Source organism: Ascaphus truei, chromosome 11 (genome assembly GCF_040206685.1).
Source record: "Ascaphus truei isolate aAscTru1 chromosome 11, aAscTru1.hap1, whole genome shotgun sequence".
Lineage (NCBI taxonomy): Eukaryota > Metazoa > Chordata > Amphibia > Anura > Ascaphidae > Ascaphus > Ascaphus truei.
In genome coordinates, this window is record NC_134493.1 from 55,757,297 (window position 1) to 55,774,665 (window position 17,369).

Sequence of the window (17,369 nt, forward strand, 5' to 3'; positions counted from 1 at the left end):
CTGATAGATTATTCCCCCCAACCTCAAAGCACCCGAGCTCCACAATACATTACCTCTCTCCATAATTCCTCCCCACTCCCCTCTGAGTATGGGAAGATTAAAGGGTTAATACGTCTCTCACATTTCGGGGGCCGGGGGAGTCAGAAAGTTTTGCTCCAGGAAATAAACAGAATTCCTGCAACATGTTATTCTGTTTCATTGTTACTTTTACTTTGTCATGTTTACCTTCTGGTCCTTTACATTTTTAAAGACATCGCTCTCTCTCGGTTACAGATGTCTATAATCACTTTAACAATTCTCTCTTGGAAGGGAATTGGTTAAACTCGACAAATGTTTAAAAGAATACTGATCGACGTCAAAAAGCTGAAATGTGACATAGTTCCCATACAAGAAAAACACACCTAGAAGTGCAGGAATGTGACACACCCGAGATCGAGGGAGGGGGGGGGGGGTTTAGTGTGTTTCTTCCCCAGATTCTATAAAGAAAGATGGTGTAGCAATATTATTAAAAACAAATCTCCCTATTCATGTAATATCCAGGTTTCCGGGTGAGGAGGGCAGAGTTAGTCAGGTGGGACTCGATATCTATTAGGCCGAGTATTCTATATGCAATGTTTATGCTACAAATGCGTATAATGTCTCCTTTCAGAAGGTATCAACCTTACAGACAAACAAATAATAATAGTAATAGCATGTTCTTGTAGAGCGCTGCCGGAGGCACAGTGAGATAAAGTGACTTGCCAAAGGTCTCAAGGAGCCAACACCGGTAACTGAACCAGGTCAGTGCCAGAGTCAGCGTCTTTACTCACTGAGCCACTCCTTCTCCCTAAGTATATAAGAATATAATACTGGGGGTGATATTTATGGCACATGACCAATATATGGACAGATCTCAATGGGTTGGATCACACTGGTCAGGGGAAAAAGAAATATAATAGAAATCTTACAGGAAACACGGGATACACATGATCCCTAAAGACTTCTTCACCCGGAAGAGAGAAACTTTACTTTTTATTCCCATGTACACGAGTTTTTCCACAAATGACTATCCCCTAATTCCAAAAGATATTACTTTATACAGTAGGGTGAGGAAGGCCCAGATCGAGACCATCTTACTGTCAGACCTTAGCCCGACCTGGATAGGACTAGAGTCTAGGGATAAATATCGGGCGAGGGGAGAAAATGGGGAGATTATCTTCCTTTTTACACAAGAATGAACATTTTAGAAAGTACTTGGCTAATAAACCTTATGGCTTATAATTAATTCTGTATATAAAGAAATCCCTGCTCAGCCCTGTATTGGTAACAATAAAATAGGGAGGGAAGAAGGCGGGGGGCCGCAGTGGGGAAAGATTCTGCACCCCTGGCTTACAGAATGCCCAGCCGATCGGAAAGAGCACTTCAGAAGCGGGTTGTCACACGTCGGAGCTACTAGAACAGGCCCCTCAGTCTGTTATGGGGGGCTCCACAGTCCAAAGTTCAGCAAGCTCTGGGTTTTTCATTTAAACTATTCACTTTATCATTCTAATGCTTAACCACTATTTCATGGCAGAGAAAACAGCAGCCAATATATAACCTAAAACATACATACAAATGCCATCCTATATAAAACAAAGATAAGAATCAGAGCCGGCTGCAGAAGGGCTTTTTCCTTCTCAATAAGATTTTTATTTTTTTTAAATAAGATACAAAATAATTTCATGTATAAAAAGTAACAAAAAGTCATTCAAAATAGAATTTTGTACACAAATAGCAGCATTAAAATGTGGAATAAAAGGTGAATCATTCCTCCGTGTTCTATAAACTGCAGACCACCAACATATGAAACACGTGGAAGAGGGGGGGGGGGGGGCTGAAAGCTTCCTCTGACCCCTAAATGCAGAGTACGTGACCCAAGAGTAGCACCAACAGGGGCAGGGGGGGGGCTGCAGTCTCCCCCGCCGAGGCGCTCACTTCAAAAGGGTAGAAGAAGCCGCGGGGAGCTTTGCCGGTGATGGTGGGGGCGGAGCGGGGGGCCGGCCCGCGACGTGAGATGTCTGTGAATGAGACCTGGGTCTGCAGAACGGTGGCGTCCTGACACTGAGGGACAGAGGGACAGGGACAGGTTAGCAAAAAGCAACATTAACCCCCGAACAACCCCACAAAAAAAAAAAAAGAAATATTAGGAGGGTTAAAAAAAAAAAATTATCTTTCGATATTTCATTTTCAAGTACTCTTTGGCAGCCATAATAATGGGTTGATTCCTCCAACCAGCTGAGGTGGGACCAGAACGTCTTAAAACTGCCCTATATAAAAAGGGGGGTGTATCCCATCCCAGGTCAGTTATCTTCTGTCAAAGGCTTCTTCAGGGGTAGGAAGTACCCTATCATAGTGGATTTCAAGAAAATTAAATATTGAAAGGTATATTTCTTTCTTTTTATGATAGAATGCGCCTAATGCAGAAACTTAAGACTGAGATGCTAGGGATTTCCAGCTGCAAAGGTTCCACCTTTCCTGGTTTACACCACAGCGTCCAGATTCGGTAATAGATTTTAGAAGTCAATGTTTTCTGGAACGCATTCGAGTTGATATAACTTCAATGGAAAATCCCTGCGCTCTTAATGACATCCTTTCAAAGTTCCACGCCGTCAAAACCGTGGAGAGGGGAAAAAAACGGAGATTGTCAACAATGCCGGTGATGTCGGGAGAACCCATGGCTCCTGTAGTTACAAATTTGTCAAGTCCGCAAACCATGTTCTTCTGGGCCAATACGGGGCTATTAGGAGAACTCGAGCGTTTTCTCTCTTTATCTTGTTTATGACCCGCTGTAGAAGAGGGAATGGAGGGAAAATGTAGCAGAGATAAAAGTCCCAAGTGATTGAGATCTCATCCCAGGACACGGCCCCACAGGGTCGTGCCATCCTAACGGGCATGTTTGCACCTTCTTGTTGACTGGTGATGCCATGAGGTCTACCTCGGATTGACCCCATTTTTGAACAACTGTAACGGATCAAACAGTTCTTGGTTTAAGCTCGTACTCTCCTGGGTGTATTGAACACCGGATGAGAAAGTCGGTTTTATCATTTCTGTCTCCCGAAACGTAAGCCGCAGAGATGCATGGCATTGCTTTCTCTGCCTAGTGCAGGATGCTGTAACCTTCTTTGAGAACTCAAACTCTGTTCCTCCTTGTCAGTTTATATATGCTGCTGATGTAATGTTGTCGGACAGAATCTTTCATGGGGAATGGCGCAATGTAGTCTGGAGAACTAGTATGATATAAAATATGGCTTGAACTTCCAACACGTTGATCGAAGTTTCCTTTCCTGACACGAATGTATGCATCTGATGTCTTCTCGGCTCAGTCACGGATGTAGTTCCTTTGTCCACATTTCACCTCAGACTACTTCAGAGAAATGTTCTCACGTCAGAATTCCAACCTAAATCCCAGACTCCCGTTGTTACTGAACACAAGACTCTGTTTGTATTGGTGGACCCCAAATCAAAAACGTGCAAAAAGGCAATTCATTAATTCCCACGATCTGGACAGTGTTAAAGACCGACGCAAGCCTCAGGATGGAGTGCTATCTCAGAATAGCACTGAACAGGGAACATTCTACTTGCCTTCCTTGGGCCTAGAATGCCCTGGCTCAGAACTCCCTGTTCCTTCCTGGTATCCTGAATATTTAATGTTGTCCTCATTCTTAATGAGTTTATCTATGGCTTCAATCCTAAAGGATCCCACGTCTGCTTGGGCCTCTTCCTCGTCTGATGAAGAATATTCCTCTGTTCTGAAACTGATGGTTCTTCTGAGCAATCAATGAAATTTCAGGCTGTAGGTCTGTGACCCAAGTCTTTTTAAAGAACATTGAGATTGCAATTTGTCAAACGAATGCATAAGCGAAGTCTTCATCAAGTTCATGAAACAAGTCATCACAATCAGCAGGACTTTTTTTGGGGTAGGAAGCTGCTAGCTTAACTTTGCAGTCTGCACCGAATCTAGACTTGGAGGCAGCTTATCTAGACTTAACCTGAGTATCTTGGAGAGGCTGGTCAGCTTTAAGTTCCCCTGTAATTGAGGATGTAGCCGACATACTGCTACTCACTTCACTAGGGAACGATATCTCCCCCTAAAGTGGCCCATTAAATACATGGCATCCAGATTCCTCCCTAGTATAGGACCTTGGCAGCAACATAGAGGTCGTAAAGCAAATTTTAGTGCCAAAAACCCCGCTCCGAAGGGAAGTCACTCCATTGGCGTCTGAACTCCCCGGGAGAACACCATGCAGCCCGCAGAGAGAGGAGATCCAGGAGGAAGACGCCTCAGTGCTACAAGCAGGGCTGTGAGCGGCTTATGCAGCTTACCACGGCGACTAGAAAGCGGCCATTCTTCAGGTAAGGGGAAGGCAAGGAAAGCACATCCTGCTCCCAACTGGACGGCATGAAAGTGGCCCAAGAGAAACATAAAACAACATTGTCGAAAATAAGCCGGCGGCAGGCAACCTGCCGACGTCCTTCCCTCAGCTAAGGTAGGACAAGAATAACTGACCTGGGATGGAAGACGCCCCCTTGTATAGGGTTGTTTAAAGAAGTTCTTGTCCTAACTTACTTGGTTGGAGGAGTAAACCCATTATTATAAAAACACACATTCCCCCTTGTACGGGAAACATCCCAGGTATTTGTTACTGTGAAGAATACAATGACGCAGTATATAGAACCTGGCAGCGATGTGACAGGTAAGGGGGGATATAGGATCATGTGACCTGCTCACCTGGACGGGGCGGCAGCTGTACAGAAAGCGAGCGCCCAGCACCTGGGACTGAGGGTTCGACAGGAGCCCGACCTCAGCCTGCAGGATCTGGATGTGAAGGAAGACTGGGAGGAGGCAGCTGGAGGAGCAGTCACCTGGAGACTGAGGAGAGAGAGAGAGAGAGAGTGGGAGGCCACATTGAGCGAGAGAGAGGGGACAATAGACTTTAGGGAGAGAGGGAGGGAGAGTATAAGACTACAGAGTGTGTGTGTGTAGGCCAGAGACAGCACAAAAGTACAGTGTTTACAACGCTCTTACCTGCTCACTGCAGTGTAAGGGACGCTCTCACCTACTAGCTGCAGTATTATGGACACTGTTACCTGCCCCCTGCAGTGTTATGGACACTGTTACCTGCCCCCTGCAGTGTTACGGACACTCACCTGCCCTCTGCAGTGTTACGCACACTCACCTGCCCCCTGCAGTGTTATGGACACTCACCTGCCCGCTGCAGTTCTGATATACGATCTGTGCCCAGTTGTTTTCCTGCTGGAGAGTGGCATTCCCAAACACGGCCAGTCTTTGCGGTGAGCTCGCCCCCAGCAGCTCTCTGTCTGCCCGGATACGGAGGTCAGCGCACGATTCGGAGGTTAGACCTCTGCAGAGAGAGAGGCTGCGTCAGAGGCCTGCAGAGCATCGCGACATAAACCCCTGCCCTGGCACAGATCTCACTCTATTCTAACACCATGTAACACCCCTACATAAATCCATGACACAGGGCTGCAGAGCGTCACCCCACGAATCCTTAGCATGTTAGAGCGATGCTCTGTTACCTGATCATGCAGCCGCTCAACGTATTTACTCCAAACTGCACAGGGCTGCGAGAGCAGGAACCGTCTCCCAGGGAGCTCAGCGCAGACAGCTGGGGGCCAGTCAGGGAGAGCAACACACACAGAGCTACAGGCACAGCACACACACACACACAGCTACAATCACAACACAACTCACACAGAGCTACAGGCACAGCGTGCGCACACACACACACACACACACACACACACACACACACACACACACACAGAGCTGCAATCACAACACAACACACACAGACAGCTGGGAGTCAGTCAGGGAGAGCAACACGCAGAGCTATAAGCACAAACAAACACACAGAACGCTACAAACCCAACACACAGAGCTACAATCAGTACACAACACACAGAGCTGGCTGCGAGTCAGGAAGCAATTTACAGAGCGCTGCAATCACAACACAACTCACATACACACAGCTGGGGGAGAGTCAGTGAGGAATACACAGAGAGCTGCAATGACAACACAACTCACAAATACACACAGTCTGCTAGCATACACATCAGATAATCAGCTGGAGGGGAGCTCATGGGGTGTGAGAGAGCAGGAGTATTCACACACTATATAAGAATACAGGTCCTGCAAGGTGTGTGTGGGCAGCAGTATACAGTAGGTAGGTGTATACAGTCTATATATACGGTTACAGGCCTATGTGAGTTATGTAGGTAGCAGTATACAGTCAGTAGGTGTATACACAGTGTATATATAAGTTCACAGGATCCCGTGAGGTGTGTGGGTAGCAGTATATAGTCAGTAGGTGTATACACAGTATATATAAGGATACCGGTCCCTGTGAGGTGTGTGGCTAGCAGTATATATATAGTCAGTAGGTGAATACACACAGCACATATATAAGGATACAGGCCCTGTGTCACTCAAGACTGGGTACCCCACAAGGTATCCTGGGTTTCCACTTCGGGTTTGGACAGAGCTGAGAGCAGCAGAGGAGGAGGACTGCAAGAAACAGTGACATCATCAGCAGGGACACTGACATCAGCAGAACAAAGGAGCAGTAACAGGGGGTATTTCATTACATCAAAAACTAAACCATTGAGAAAGGAATTAAAAACCTTCCTTTTTGAACAAAGCATGGCAGACCCTAATACCCTGGCAGCCATCTTTCCTTCTCCCATTCGCGTTTCCCGCCTTTGTTGGTGTTTCTCATCGTTCCCCTATATGTTTTCTTTGGGTAAGTCCCGGGTGTAGGTCTGGGATGGGTGTTGTCCCTAAGTTCCTACACACGCTCTAGTACGGAGTTTCTTGGTGAGAAGCGCATCAGAAAAAATGTGAAATAAATAAAATAAACTAAGGCGGGGAAAATGTAGCAGAGCAAAATAGTTGACATCACTGGGGAACACTGATTGACAGAGGAGAAAACAATCACGATGAAGGATTCTGTGACATCACTGGAGCAAGATTTGATGACATCATTACTGACTGACAAATTCAATAAAAAGGTCAATAAAAGGTAAAATGATCAAGGTATCTATGACCTAATAACTAACATGGTCAATAATTTAGCTGAACACAGAAATGAGTTGAAGAGATGGGGGTGCGGGAAGATGACATCATCTCCAAGGGACGGACTCACCCTGTACAAGACACTGAAGCTCTGCTGCAGAGAGAGGCTGGACCCAGACACATTGAGGAGAGTGAAACTGACTGTTACACTTGTGATGCCCCGAGTCCCATTGTACCGCACAGTGTACGTCACCTAAGAGATAGAGCGAGGGGGTGAGGACCGCACTGTACAGAGCTGTGCATACTAGCAAACGTGTCAAGTACCAGTGTCATATATCAAGCATCATCTCCAACAAAGTGTAATGGCCAATAAAGATCGTTAATGCTAAGCAATGAGTGAATGTGTGTGTGCGCGACACGGGGAGTGCATGTATGTGTGCGCGACACGGGTAGTGGATGTGTGTGCGTGACACAGGTAGTGGATGTGTGTGTGTGCAACATGGGTCGTGGATGTGTGTGTGTGCGACATGGGTAGTGGATGTGTGTATGACACGGGGAGTGGATGTGTCTGTGTGTACGACACGGGGAGTGGATGTGTGTGCGTGACACTGGGAAGTGGATGTGTGCGTGTGTTTGTGTGTATGACACGGGTAGTGTATGTGTGCGTGTTTGTGTGCGCGACACGGGTACTGGATGTGTGCATGTGTTTGTGTGTATGACACGGGTAGTGGATGTGTGCATGTGTTTGTGTGTTTGACACGGGTACTGGATGTGTGCATGTGTTTGTGTGTATGACACGGGTAGTGGATGTATGCATGCGCAACACGGGTTGCCGATGTGTGCATGTTTGTGTGTATGACACAGGTAGTGGATGTGTGTTTGTGTGTTTGTCACGGGTAATGGATGTGTGCATGTGTTTGTGTGTATGACACGGGTAGTGGATGTGTGTTTGTGTGTTTGTCACGGGTAATGGATGTGTGCATGTGTTTGTGTGTATGACACGGGTAGTGGATGTATGCGTGTATGCGCGCGCGACACGGGTAGCCGATGTGTGCGTGTTTGTGTGTATGACACGGGTAGTGGATGTGTGTGTGTTTATGACACGGGTAGTGGATGTGTGCGCATGACACGGGTAGTGGATGTGTGCGTGACACGGGTAGTTGATGTGTGCGTGTGTGTTTGTGTGTAGGACACAGGTACTGGATGTGTGTGTGTATGACACGGGTAGTGGATGTGTGCGTGTGTACGACACGGGTAGTGGATGTGTGTGCGACACTGGAAGCTTGTGATGGGGATGGTGTGTGCAGCTTGTTACGATTGCATACCTCTGACACAACATTTACACACTGGTCTCCTTGCAGTGTTGCGCTGTTTGTTACGAGGCTGGTTATCTGCACCTGAGGGGGACAGCAGTCTGGGTGCGAGTGTCACGTACTCTCCCAGCCTCTCTATTTCTTCCACATTCTCTCCTAGCATTTGCCCTCTGCTTTCTTCTCTTTCCACATCTTGTTTTCCCTTCTCAGAGTCTCCCCTCTGGGTCTCTTTATTTGCCTGCCCCCTCTCTTTCCATCTCTCTCACTGTCTGTCACACACTGTCTCTCTGTATCTCTCATTCTCTCCCTCCTGTCTTTCTCTCTCTCTCATCTGGCTCTGTATCTCTCTTCCTCTCTGTGTCTCTTTACCCATCTACCTGCACCCCTCTCACGCTCTCCCCCCCCCCATCCCCCCACTTTCTTACTTTTGAAGACGGTATTATTGTCACATCTGCTGGCACCTTCCGTGGAGGAGAAAATAGAAACATATTCATTATTCACAGGAAACAGAAGTACAACCAATGATATGAAGGGTGACTGAATCTGTCTCAATAAGTCAAATTCGCTGGAGTCCTGCTTTTTAATCAACGAGTAACTCAATGGTAATGTCCCCAACCTGGAAGCAGATGACCCCCGTTCCTATCCCAGTGGCGGCTCCTTGTGACCTTGGGCACGTCACGTAATGTCCGTGCCTCAGGCACCACAATGAGTAACCCCATGATAAAGTAGCGAGCATGTGCCTGCGCAGCTAGGTACTATTACTGATACTGGGGAGGGGTGTGGGGGGTAATATCTGAGAACTGGTTACCATGGACATCATTTACAAAAGGATCCCATTATGATGCACTCAAAAACCTCACAGAATAATAATGAAAATAGAACCTTTAATAGGTGTATTTAAAACGATAAAGGGGGGCTATCAAGCAGATAACTAATATATTAAAAACAAATTTACATTAAAAACTATCTATATGTAATTCTCTATCTTTTTAGGCACATTTTGCTTTGAACTTAAATCTTTGCACAACGCGAGCATCATCTAATGCAGGGGTGCGCATACTCTTGTCCCTGCGCCCCCTTGCTCGGCTTTGGCATTAAATGACGCAGTGGGGTCATGTGACGTCACGTTGCCATGGCATTGCGACGTCACGTGACCCCGCGGCGTAATTTGATGCCGGGTTGCTGGAAAATGAATTTAAGTTGCAGAGGCCTCGCGTGATCCCCGGCATTTCATTTAAATGCCTTTGGGGAAGCGCGGGGCCTCTGTACCCGCCATGTCCCCCTCCCCCCCCCGCCGCCAGTTCGCGCACCACTGGTCTAATGGCGAAGGGAGGGGCAACTATATGACCATGAAATTAGAGCAGCTATGTCGCTCAGGAACTTTATTCTTTTTAAATCTTATTTGAACTGGGGGGTCCCCAAACCCATGCGGTGTCCCCTCTACTCCCATCACCCCCCCCCCGGATTCCGGAGATATGATGCCAGTCTACAGACACGGCAACCGGGGTCACCAATAAAAAGCTTCAACATCATCTCTACTCGACGTTATGGCATTTCTACTGGCCGCCAATGAGTCAGGGCCCCGGCTACCACTTTGTGTCCACCAACTGGCCCAGTGGACCCCCTGGTTCGTCGTTCCCGAACCGGCATGGATGCCGTGGAATCACGATTAGCTCAGGGGGAACCCAGCAACAAATAATACTTCTGGACCTTTACAGATTGTATTAACCCTTTCCACCAGGGGAAAATATTAAACAAAACTTGCACGTTATAAAAACGCCATGAATCAGCCAGGTTTGGGCTAGTAAACACGTCACTGCCACATGTTGGTCCTAAGTGGGACTGCACGTTTGAAAGGCATGGTTTAGACTGTCTTTACCTTTAGTACAGAGATGTTCTGGTAATAATAGGGAGCGCTCAGGGAGGGATCGGTCATGCAGCTCTCGCTAAGGTTACGGATAATTCTCAGGCACGAGGTGGTGTCACTCTGCAGGAATTCTGAGAGAGAGAGAGAGAGAGAGAGAGAGAGAGAGAGAGAGAGAGAGAGAGAGAGAGACAACTGTGAGGAAGAGAGAGAAAAGAGGTATGGAAGAGAGAGAAAGAGATATGGAAGAGAGAGCCCCCTATGAGGAAGAGAGGCAGTGATATAGAAGACAGAAACAGCTTTGAGGGAGAGAGGAGGGGGCTGTGACAAAAATAGAGCGAGGGAATGCACGAGAGAAAGAGAGAGGCAGCGGGGAGGAAGGGAGCAAACAAGACTAGTATGTAGCTGTGAGAAGGAAAGACTGCATGCGAGAGAGATTTAGAGACAGCTGTGAGGAAAGTGACATGAAAGAGAGAGAGAGAGACATGCAGACTAGTCATGACAATGACAGTAAGAGAGAGACATAGTGAGATACAGGAGAGGAACTGTCTAGATAGAAAAACTGAGAGGTCAAGAAGGAAAGTACGATTGAAAGTCAGTGTTGAGAAAACAAGGCAAAAGAGAGCGCGCAAAAGCGTGAGATGATTAGTGGGGAAGAAGACATGCAGCTTACATATATACAGAGAGTCAGACAGAGTAGCAGGTAGACTGCGGGAGGTCTCGCTGCGCTCTCTTACTTGCAGGGTTGCTGTCGGAGCAGATCCTTTGCGCTCCCACAGGTGCTGGCTGTCTCAGCTCCCCCAATGTATTAGATGGAGAGATTGTCAGGATGGGGTCACCAGCCTGAGGGCAAAGGTCAGTGGTCAGATGATGCAATAAAGCCCAATGCTGCCCACCCCGGGGCACTTACTGTGTAAAAGCCAGGGAAAGTCGGGATGCTCTGAGATGAGGGTGAGAAGGACGCGCCTCTGTATCTGTCACCAAGGACAGAGAAACTTGTTCCATTCACACTCTGAGGGGTGACAAAGTAATTCAGAGAGGCTGCAAACAGAGAGAGATGGAGAGACTGTAATTTGTGTGTGTGTGGGGGGGGGGGGGGGAGGGGCAATAGGTGAGCGAGATAGAACGATAGAGTGAGATACTTATTTGGGGGAGGGAGAGGCTGGCCAATGAAGAGAAAAGGCATTACATGAGAGTGGGAGAGAGAAAAGCTTTTACACTGGAGGAGAGAGAGCAACGTTGTTATACTGGGGAAGCCAACGGGAAAGAGACTGGTATATGATGAGACAACAAGTGAGGTTGTTATATGGGGAAGAGAGGATGGTTATTATATGACAAGTTACAGGGAGGGTAGAGGTGTTAAACCAATAAGGATAAAGATACTAATGAAGGAGAGAGACGGGGAGGTAAAGGCAATGTGTGTGAGAGAGAAAGAAAGATGGAATTCTCTAGCGGCAGACAGAGCAAGGGGGGGAGGGTGATCAGGTCTGAGACACTTACAGTCACTCGGGATGACACAGAACAGTTCGGGGGTCCTGGGAGAGGTGGAGGGGACCCGCTCTGTGGAGAGTGGGGTGTTACTGCGAAAAATCAGCCAGTTGTACAGACACACACGTCTCTGCACCCTGAGAGAGAGATGTAAAGAGAGGGGACTGCCGTGTTAGTAAAAGGGTTAAATGCACTATTTTTTCTTTATGAAAATAGATGTCACAGCCCACACTATTATATTTGTGTATATAATATGTATGTCTGTGTGTGCCAACACCTCCTACTCAGTTGATCTCCCTTTGGGGGTACCCCAAGGCTCTGTACTGCGACCTCTTCTCGTTTCTCTCTACACCCTCTCTCTAGGTGACCTGATCACATCTCTTGGGTTCAGATTTCACCTCTAAGCTGATGACACAGATTTACCTTTCAACCCCTGACCTTACCCCTGCTGTACAGACCAAAGTCTCTGAATGTCTTTCCGCTATATCATTCGCCTGGCCCTACTGCCCCCTTCTATATTACTGTTGGCAGCACGATCATATAGCCAGTAGCTGCCTTGTCTCACATTTCACTCCTCCCTCAATCACAATGTAGCTAAAACCTGTTGTTTTTTCCTCCATAACATTGCAAAGATACGCCCCTCTACAGCTAAAACTCTAATGCAGGCCCTCATTCTCTCCCGTCTCGACTACTGGAACCTTCTACTGTCCGGCCTTCCTGCCTCCCCTACAATCTATCCTACACTCTGCTGCTAGAATAACTTTACTCTCTCCTAAATCTGTCTCGGTGTCTCCTGCTTAAATCTCTCTCCCTCATACATCGACCGTGGCCCTTTGCAGACGCACTTACCAGAACGCCCTCCTACTGTCTCTGTACGTTCTCCCTACTTACTACTTAGATTGTAAGCTCTTCAGAGCAGGGGCTTCTTTTCCTAATGTTACTTTTAATGTCTCAAGCGCTTATTCCCATTATGTTATATTATTATGTCCTGTGTATTACAGCTATGAAGCACTACGTACATAAAAGCGGGGTGGGGTGGGGTATGTACATTTTAAGTTATGGTGGGTGAAAAAGGCAACAAAAAACCTCCACCAACAGCATAATGGTGAAAGGCAGGGATGCAAGTGAATGTGCTCACAAGTGATATTCTTTATTGGAGATTATATATATATAATTTTATTTTTTGTTTCCCCTGCTTACTTGGTGCTCCCGGGCAGACAGAAGGAGAAGACACTCGCAGGGTCAATCAGGGCGCAGTCGGGGTCACAGCAGCAGTTGAGGTCGCAGTTTCCAAGGGAAAGGTCACAGGAGCAAATCACCACACCTGACAGAAAAACCTCAGTGACATCAGAGTACAACACCACAGTGACGTCATACCAGTTCTAACATTACACCAGTGGCGTCAAACCAGCTGTACCATACCACAGTGACATCATATCAGGTTTAACATTATATCACAGTGACGTCATACAGAGGGATGCCGTGACATCACAGCAACGGGTGACATAGTCACAGCGATATTCCAAACACAGTGCGTCACCGGCAACATATCTGACATCAAAGCTCACCCGGGTGCTGACGTCACTTACCCCTCATGGCCCCGGTTCCTGCTCTGACCTCCGACCCCGCGGCACCGAGAAGCAGAAGCTGCAGCAGCGCGAGCGGCAGCATAGCCATCTCCCGCAGGCCGCAGCATCCGGTCACCAAGGCAACGGAGCCGCGCAGCGTCATCTCTCCGCGCGCCGAGCCCAGAAAACCGAGCAATGGGAGAGCTAAACGTCATTAAGCAGCGCGCGCAGCTCCTCCGTTTGCATGCCGGGAAATGTAGTTTTTTTTAAACCATAACCCCCTGTGGGAGAGCGGAGAAGAGTTCCACTGTGTGTCTCCTGTCTCCACCCGTGGATTCAGATCCTGCAGCTGGGATCAGGGCGGAGAGCCACAGAAAACGCTGAGATATTGATGCAATTTTTTTTTTCGTGGGCGGCTTAAATATGGAACCTACCAAGGCCATATTTACTAAGCGGTGCTAAGCAATAAGGGATCAAGTGATTGAAGTGAATACGGCCCATACGCTTTAATATAGCATCCTCTTAAAGAGACTGGTATAGACTGCAACGCATTCACCCCTGTAGTATACTGTACCCTGTGACCCTATAGAGTGACTGTAATAGGATTATACGCTTAAAATCCCGCAGCGGCCTCTTATGTCTGTCAGGTGCCTTTGTATGTACACTGTATATGGGGTCATTCTATTGGTAACTTGACCTTATAACCTTTCAAATAATTTACATATAAAAAATTATAAGGCTCCCTGCCTCTGACACATCAGTTGCCCCTTTAGACTTTTAACAGATCACATTTATAACCCATTGCGTTGTGAAAGGGGTTGAAAAATCAGAAATTATCATCAATCCCTGTCAATATCCTAAAGCCTAAATAAGGGAGACCGGTGTTCCTGGTGACAAAACAAAGACGTTTTTAGTGGGATATTCTTAATTTAATATGTTTAACTCCCTAAAAGTCTATGGCCTGGGTCATAGTCCAACAGGCCCCGCTGAGCCGCGCTGAGCAGATGAACTTACCCCCTTCATCTGTGATCAGCGCGGCTTTAGCAGCCGCTTCCACATGCGTGTGGAAATGCAGGAGACAGGCAAGTTTAAATTTTGCCGCGGGGGGCCCGTCACGTGACTGCCAAAAGCCAATGGCAGTCCGTGAGGTCGGCGCTGTGACGTGGCGCACTAGCTCCGCCTCCCGCCTGGCTCCCACACGGCATTTAGAAGCGCGCACGCTGACGCTCATGCAGGGATACTGAAAAGCTCCTGCTTGGGCAGGTGAGCATGAGCGTCAGCGCTGCCCAGCGCCACTCCCTGCACCATGTCCGAGGCCTATGAGGTTATTGATGCTGAAAGTGAGTAAGGCTTTTGACTAATGAGTGAGACTTGGTGGATATACAGTGGTGTGAGAAAGAAAGTACACCCTCTTTGAATTCCATGGTTTTACATATCAGGACATAATAACAATCATCTGTTCCTTAGCAGGTCTTAAAAGTAGGTAAATACAACCTCAGATGAACAACAACACAGGACATATTACACCGTGTCATGATTTATTTAACAAAAATAAAGCCAAAATGGAGAAGCTATGCGTGAAAAACTAAGTACACCCTTACTGCTTCCATAGGAATTAAGATGCTGGCGTGTGCTGCCTCTCTCACCCCTCTCCCTCTATTCTCACCCACCTCCTCTCACAAGCAGTGGAGGTGGACGGCGCGGCGGAAGAGGGCAGAGGAGGACCACGGGAGCAGGAAATCGGAGTGCGGCAGGAGACGAGAACTGCGGACCATGTCAGCGCAGCAGGAACCGCATAGGAGGGCTGCTGGGGAAGAGCAGCAGGAGCAGCACTGGAGGGCTGCTGGGGAAGAGCAGCAGGAGCAGCACAGGGGGACTGCCGGGGAAGAGCAGCAGGAGCAGCACTGGAGGGCTGCTGGGGAAGAGCAGCAGGAGCAGCACAGGGGGAGTGCCGGGGAAGAGCAGCAGGAGCAGCACTGGAGGGTTAGGGGAAGAGCTGCAGGAGCAGCACAGGGGGACTGCCGGGGAAGAGCAGCAGGAGCAGCACTGGGGGACTGCCGGGGAAGAGCAGCAGGAGCAGCACAGTAGGGCTCCCGGGGAAGAGCAGCAGGAGCAGCACTGGGGGAGTGCCGAGGAAGAGCAGCAGGAGCTGCACAGGAGGACTGCCGGGGAAGAGCAGCAGGAGCAGCACAGGAGGGCTGCCGGGGAAGAGCAGCAGGAGCAGCACTGGAGGGCTGCCGGGGAAGAGCAGCACTGGAGGGCTGCCGGGGAAGAGCAGCAGGAGCAGTACTGGGGGACTGCCGGGGAAGAGCTGCAGGAGCAGCACTGGGGGACTGCCGGGGAAGAGCTGCAGGAGCAGCACAGGGGGACTGCCGGGGAAGAGCAGCAGGAGCAGCACTGGGGGAGTGCCGAGGAAGAGCAGCATGAGCTGCACAGGAGGACTGCCGGGGAAGAGCAACAGGTGGAGTGCAGGGGAAGAGCTGCAGAAGCAGCACAGGAGGAGTGCAGGGGGAAGAGCTGCAGGAGCAGCACAGGGGGAGTGCCGGGAGGAGCAGCACAGGGGGAGTGCCGGGAAGAGCAGCAGGAGTAGCACAGGAGGACTGCCGGGGAAGAGAGGCAGAGGGGGAGTGCCGGAGAAGAGCGCGCACAGGGGGACTGCTGGGGAAGATTGCGCACAGGGGGACTGACGGGGAAGATTGCGCACAGGGGGAGTGCTGGGGAAGAGCGCACACAGGGGGACTGACGGGGAAGAGCGCGCACAGGGGGACTGACGGGGAAGAGCGCACACAGGGGGACTGACGGGGAAGAGCGCGCACAGGGGGACTGACGGGGAAGAGCGCGCACAGGGGGACTGACGGGGAAGATTGCGCACAGGGGGAGTGCCGGGGAAGATTGCGCACAGGGGGAGTGCCGGGGAAGAGCGCGCACAGGGGGACTGACGGGGAAGAGCGCGCACAGGGGGACTGACGGGGAAGAGCGCGCACAGGGGGACTGACGGGGAAGAGCGCGCACAGGGGGAGTGCCGGGGAAGATTGCGCACAGGGGGAGTGCCGGGGAAGAGCGCGCACAGGGGGACTGACGGGGAAGAGCGCGCACAGGGGGACTGACGGGGAAGATTGCGCACAGGGGGAGTGCCGGGGAAGATCGCGCACAGGGGGAGTGACGGGGAAGAGCGCGCACAGGGGGACTGACGGGGAAGAGCGCGCACAGGGGGACTGACGGGGAAGAGCGCGCACAGGGGGAGTGCCGGGGAAGATTGCGCACAGGGGGACTGACGGGGAAGAGCGCGCACAGGGGGAGGGCCGGGGAAGAGCGTGCACAGGGGGAGTGACGGGGAAGAGCGCGCACAGGGGGAGTGCCGGGGAAGAGCGCGCACAGGGGGAGTGCCGGGGAAGATCGCGCACAGGGGGAGTGACGGGGAAGAGCGTGCACAGGGGGAGTGCCGGGGCAGAGCGCGCACAGGGGGAGTGACGGGGAAGATTGCGCACAGGGGGAGTGCCGGGGAAGATTGCGCACAGGGGGACTGACGGGGAAGAGCGTGCACAGGGGGAGTGCCGGGGAAGAGCGCGCACAGGGGGAGTGCCGGGGAAGAGCATGCACAGGGGGAGTGCCGGGGAAGAGCGTGCACAGGGGGACTGACGGGGAAGAACGTGCACAGGGGGAGTGCCGGGGAAGAGCGTGCACAGGGGGAGTGCCGGGGAAGAACGTGCACAGGGGGAGTGCCGGGGAAGAGCGCACACAGGGGGACTGACGGGGAAGAGCGCGCACAGGGGGAGTGCCGGGGAAGAGCGCGCACAGGGGGAGTGCCGGGGAAGAGCGCGCACAGGGGGAGTGCCGGGGAAGAGCGCGCACAGGGGGAGTGCCGGGGAAGAGCGCGCACAGGGGGAGTGCCGGGGAAGATTGCGCACAGGGGGAGTGCCGGGGAAGAGCGCGCACAGGGGGAGTGCCGGGGAAGAGCGTGCACAGGGGGAGTGCCGGGGAAGATTGCGCACAGGGGGACTGACGGGGAATAGCGCGCACAGGGGGAGTGCCGGGGAAGAGCGCGCACAGGGGGAGTGCCGGGGAAGAGCGCGCACAGGGGGAGT

General features: G+C 50.4%; 1 protein-coding gene across 2 annotated transcripts; it reads right to left on the reverse strand.

Moving 5' to 3' along the window:
- Positions 1 to 1,648: 1,648 nt before the first annotated feature.
- TCTN3 (tectonic family member 3) lies at positions 1,649 to 13,431 on the reverse strand. 2 transcript variants are annotated; one of them, XM_075566446.1, is made up of 14 exons: positions 13,306 to 13,431; positions 12,917 to 13,040; positions 11,729 to 11,853; positions 11,139 to 11,269; positions 10,966 to 11,071; positions 10,244 to 10,362; positions 8,790 to 8,825; positions 8,377 to 8,448; positions 7,182 to 7,304; positions 6,452 to 6,541; positions 5,557 to 5,645; positions 5,225 to 5,381; positions 4,748 to 4,888; positions 1,649 to 2,079 (listed from the first exon to the last, which is right to left on the reverse strand). In XM_075566446.1, the coding sequence occupies exons 1-14, from the start codon at positions 13,391 to 13,393 to the stop codon at positions 1,873 to 1,875; spliced, it is 1,608 nt and encodes a 535-aa protein (XP_075422561.1). In that variant the 5' UTR covers positions 13,394 to 13,431; the 3' UTR covers positions 1,649 to 1,872. The 2 variants fall into 2 exon arrangements, with proteins under 2 accessions (XP_075422561.1, XP_075422560.1); XM_075566445.1 differs by having other exon boundaries at positions 6,452 to 6,544.
- Between the last annotated feature and the right edge of the window lie 3,938 nt (positions 13,432 to 17,369).

Coding starts and splice junctions, on each gene's coding strand:
- TCTN3 (XM_075566445.1), bottom strand. CDS start 13,393: ATGGCTATGCTGCCGCTCGCGCTGCTGCAGCTTCTGCTTCTCGGTGCC. Junction 11,854..12,916: donor TGTCTGCCCGGGAGCACCAA/GTAAGCAGGGGA, acceptor TCTCTCTCTCAG/GGTGCAGAGACGTGTGTGTC. Junction 11,072..11,138: donor CTTTCCCTGGCTTTTACACA/GTAAGTGCCCCG, acceptor CTTTGCCCTCAG/GCTGGTGACCCCATCCTGAC.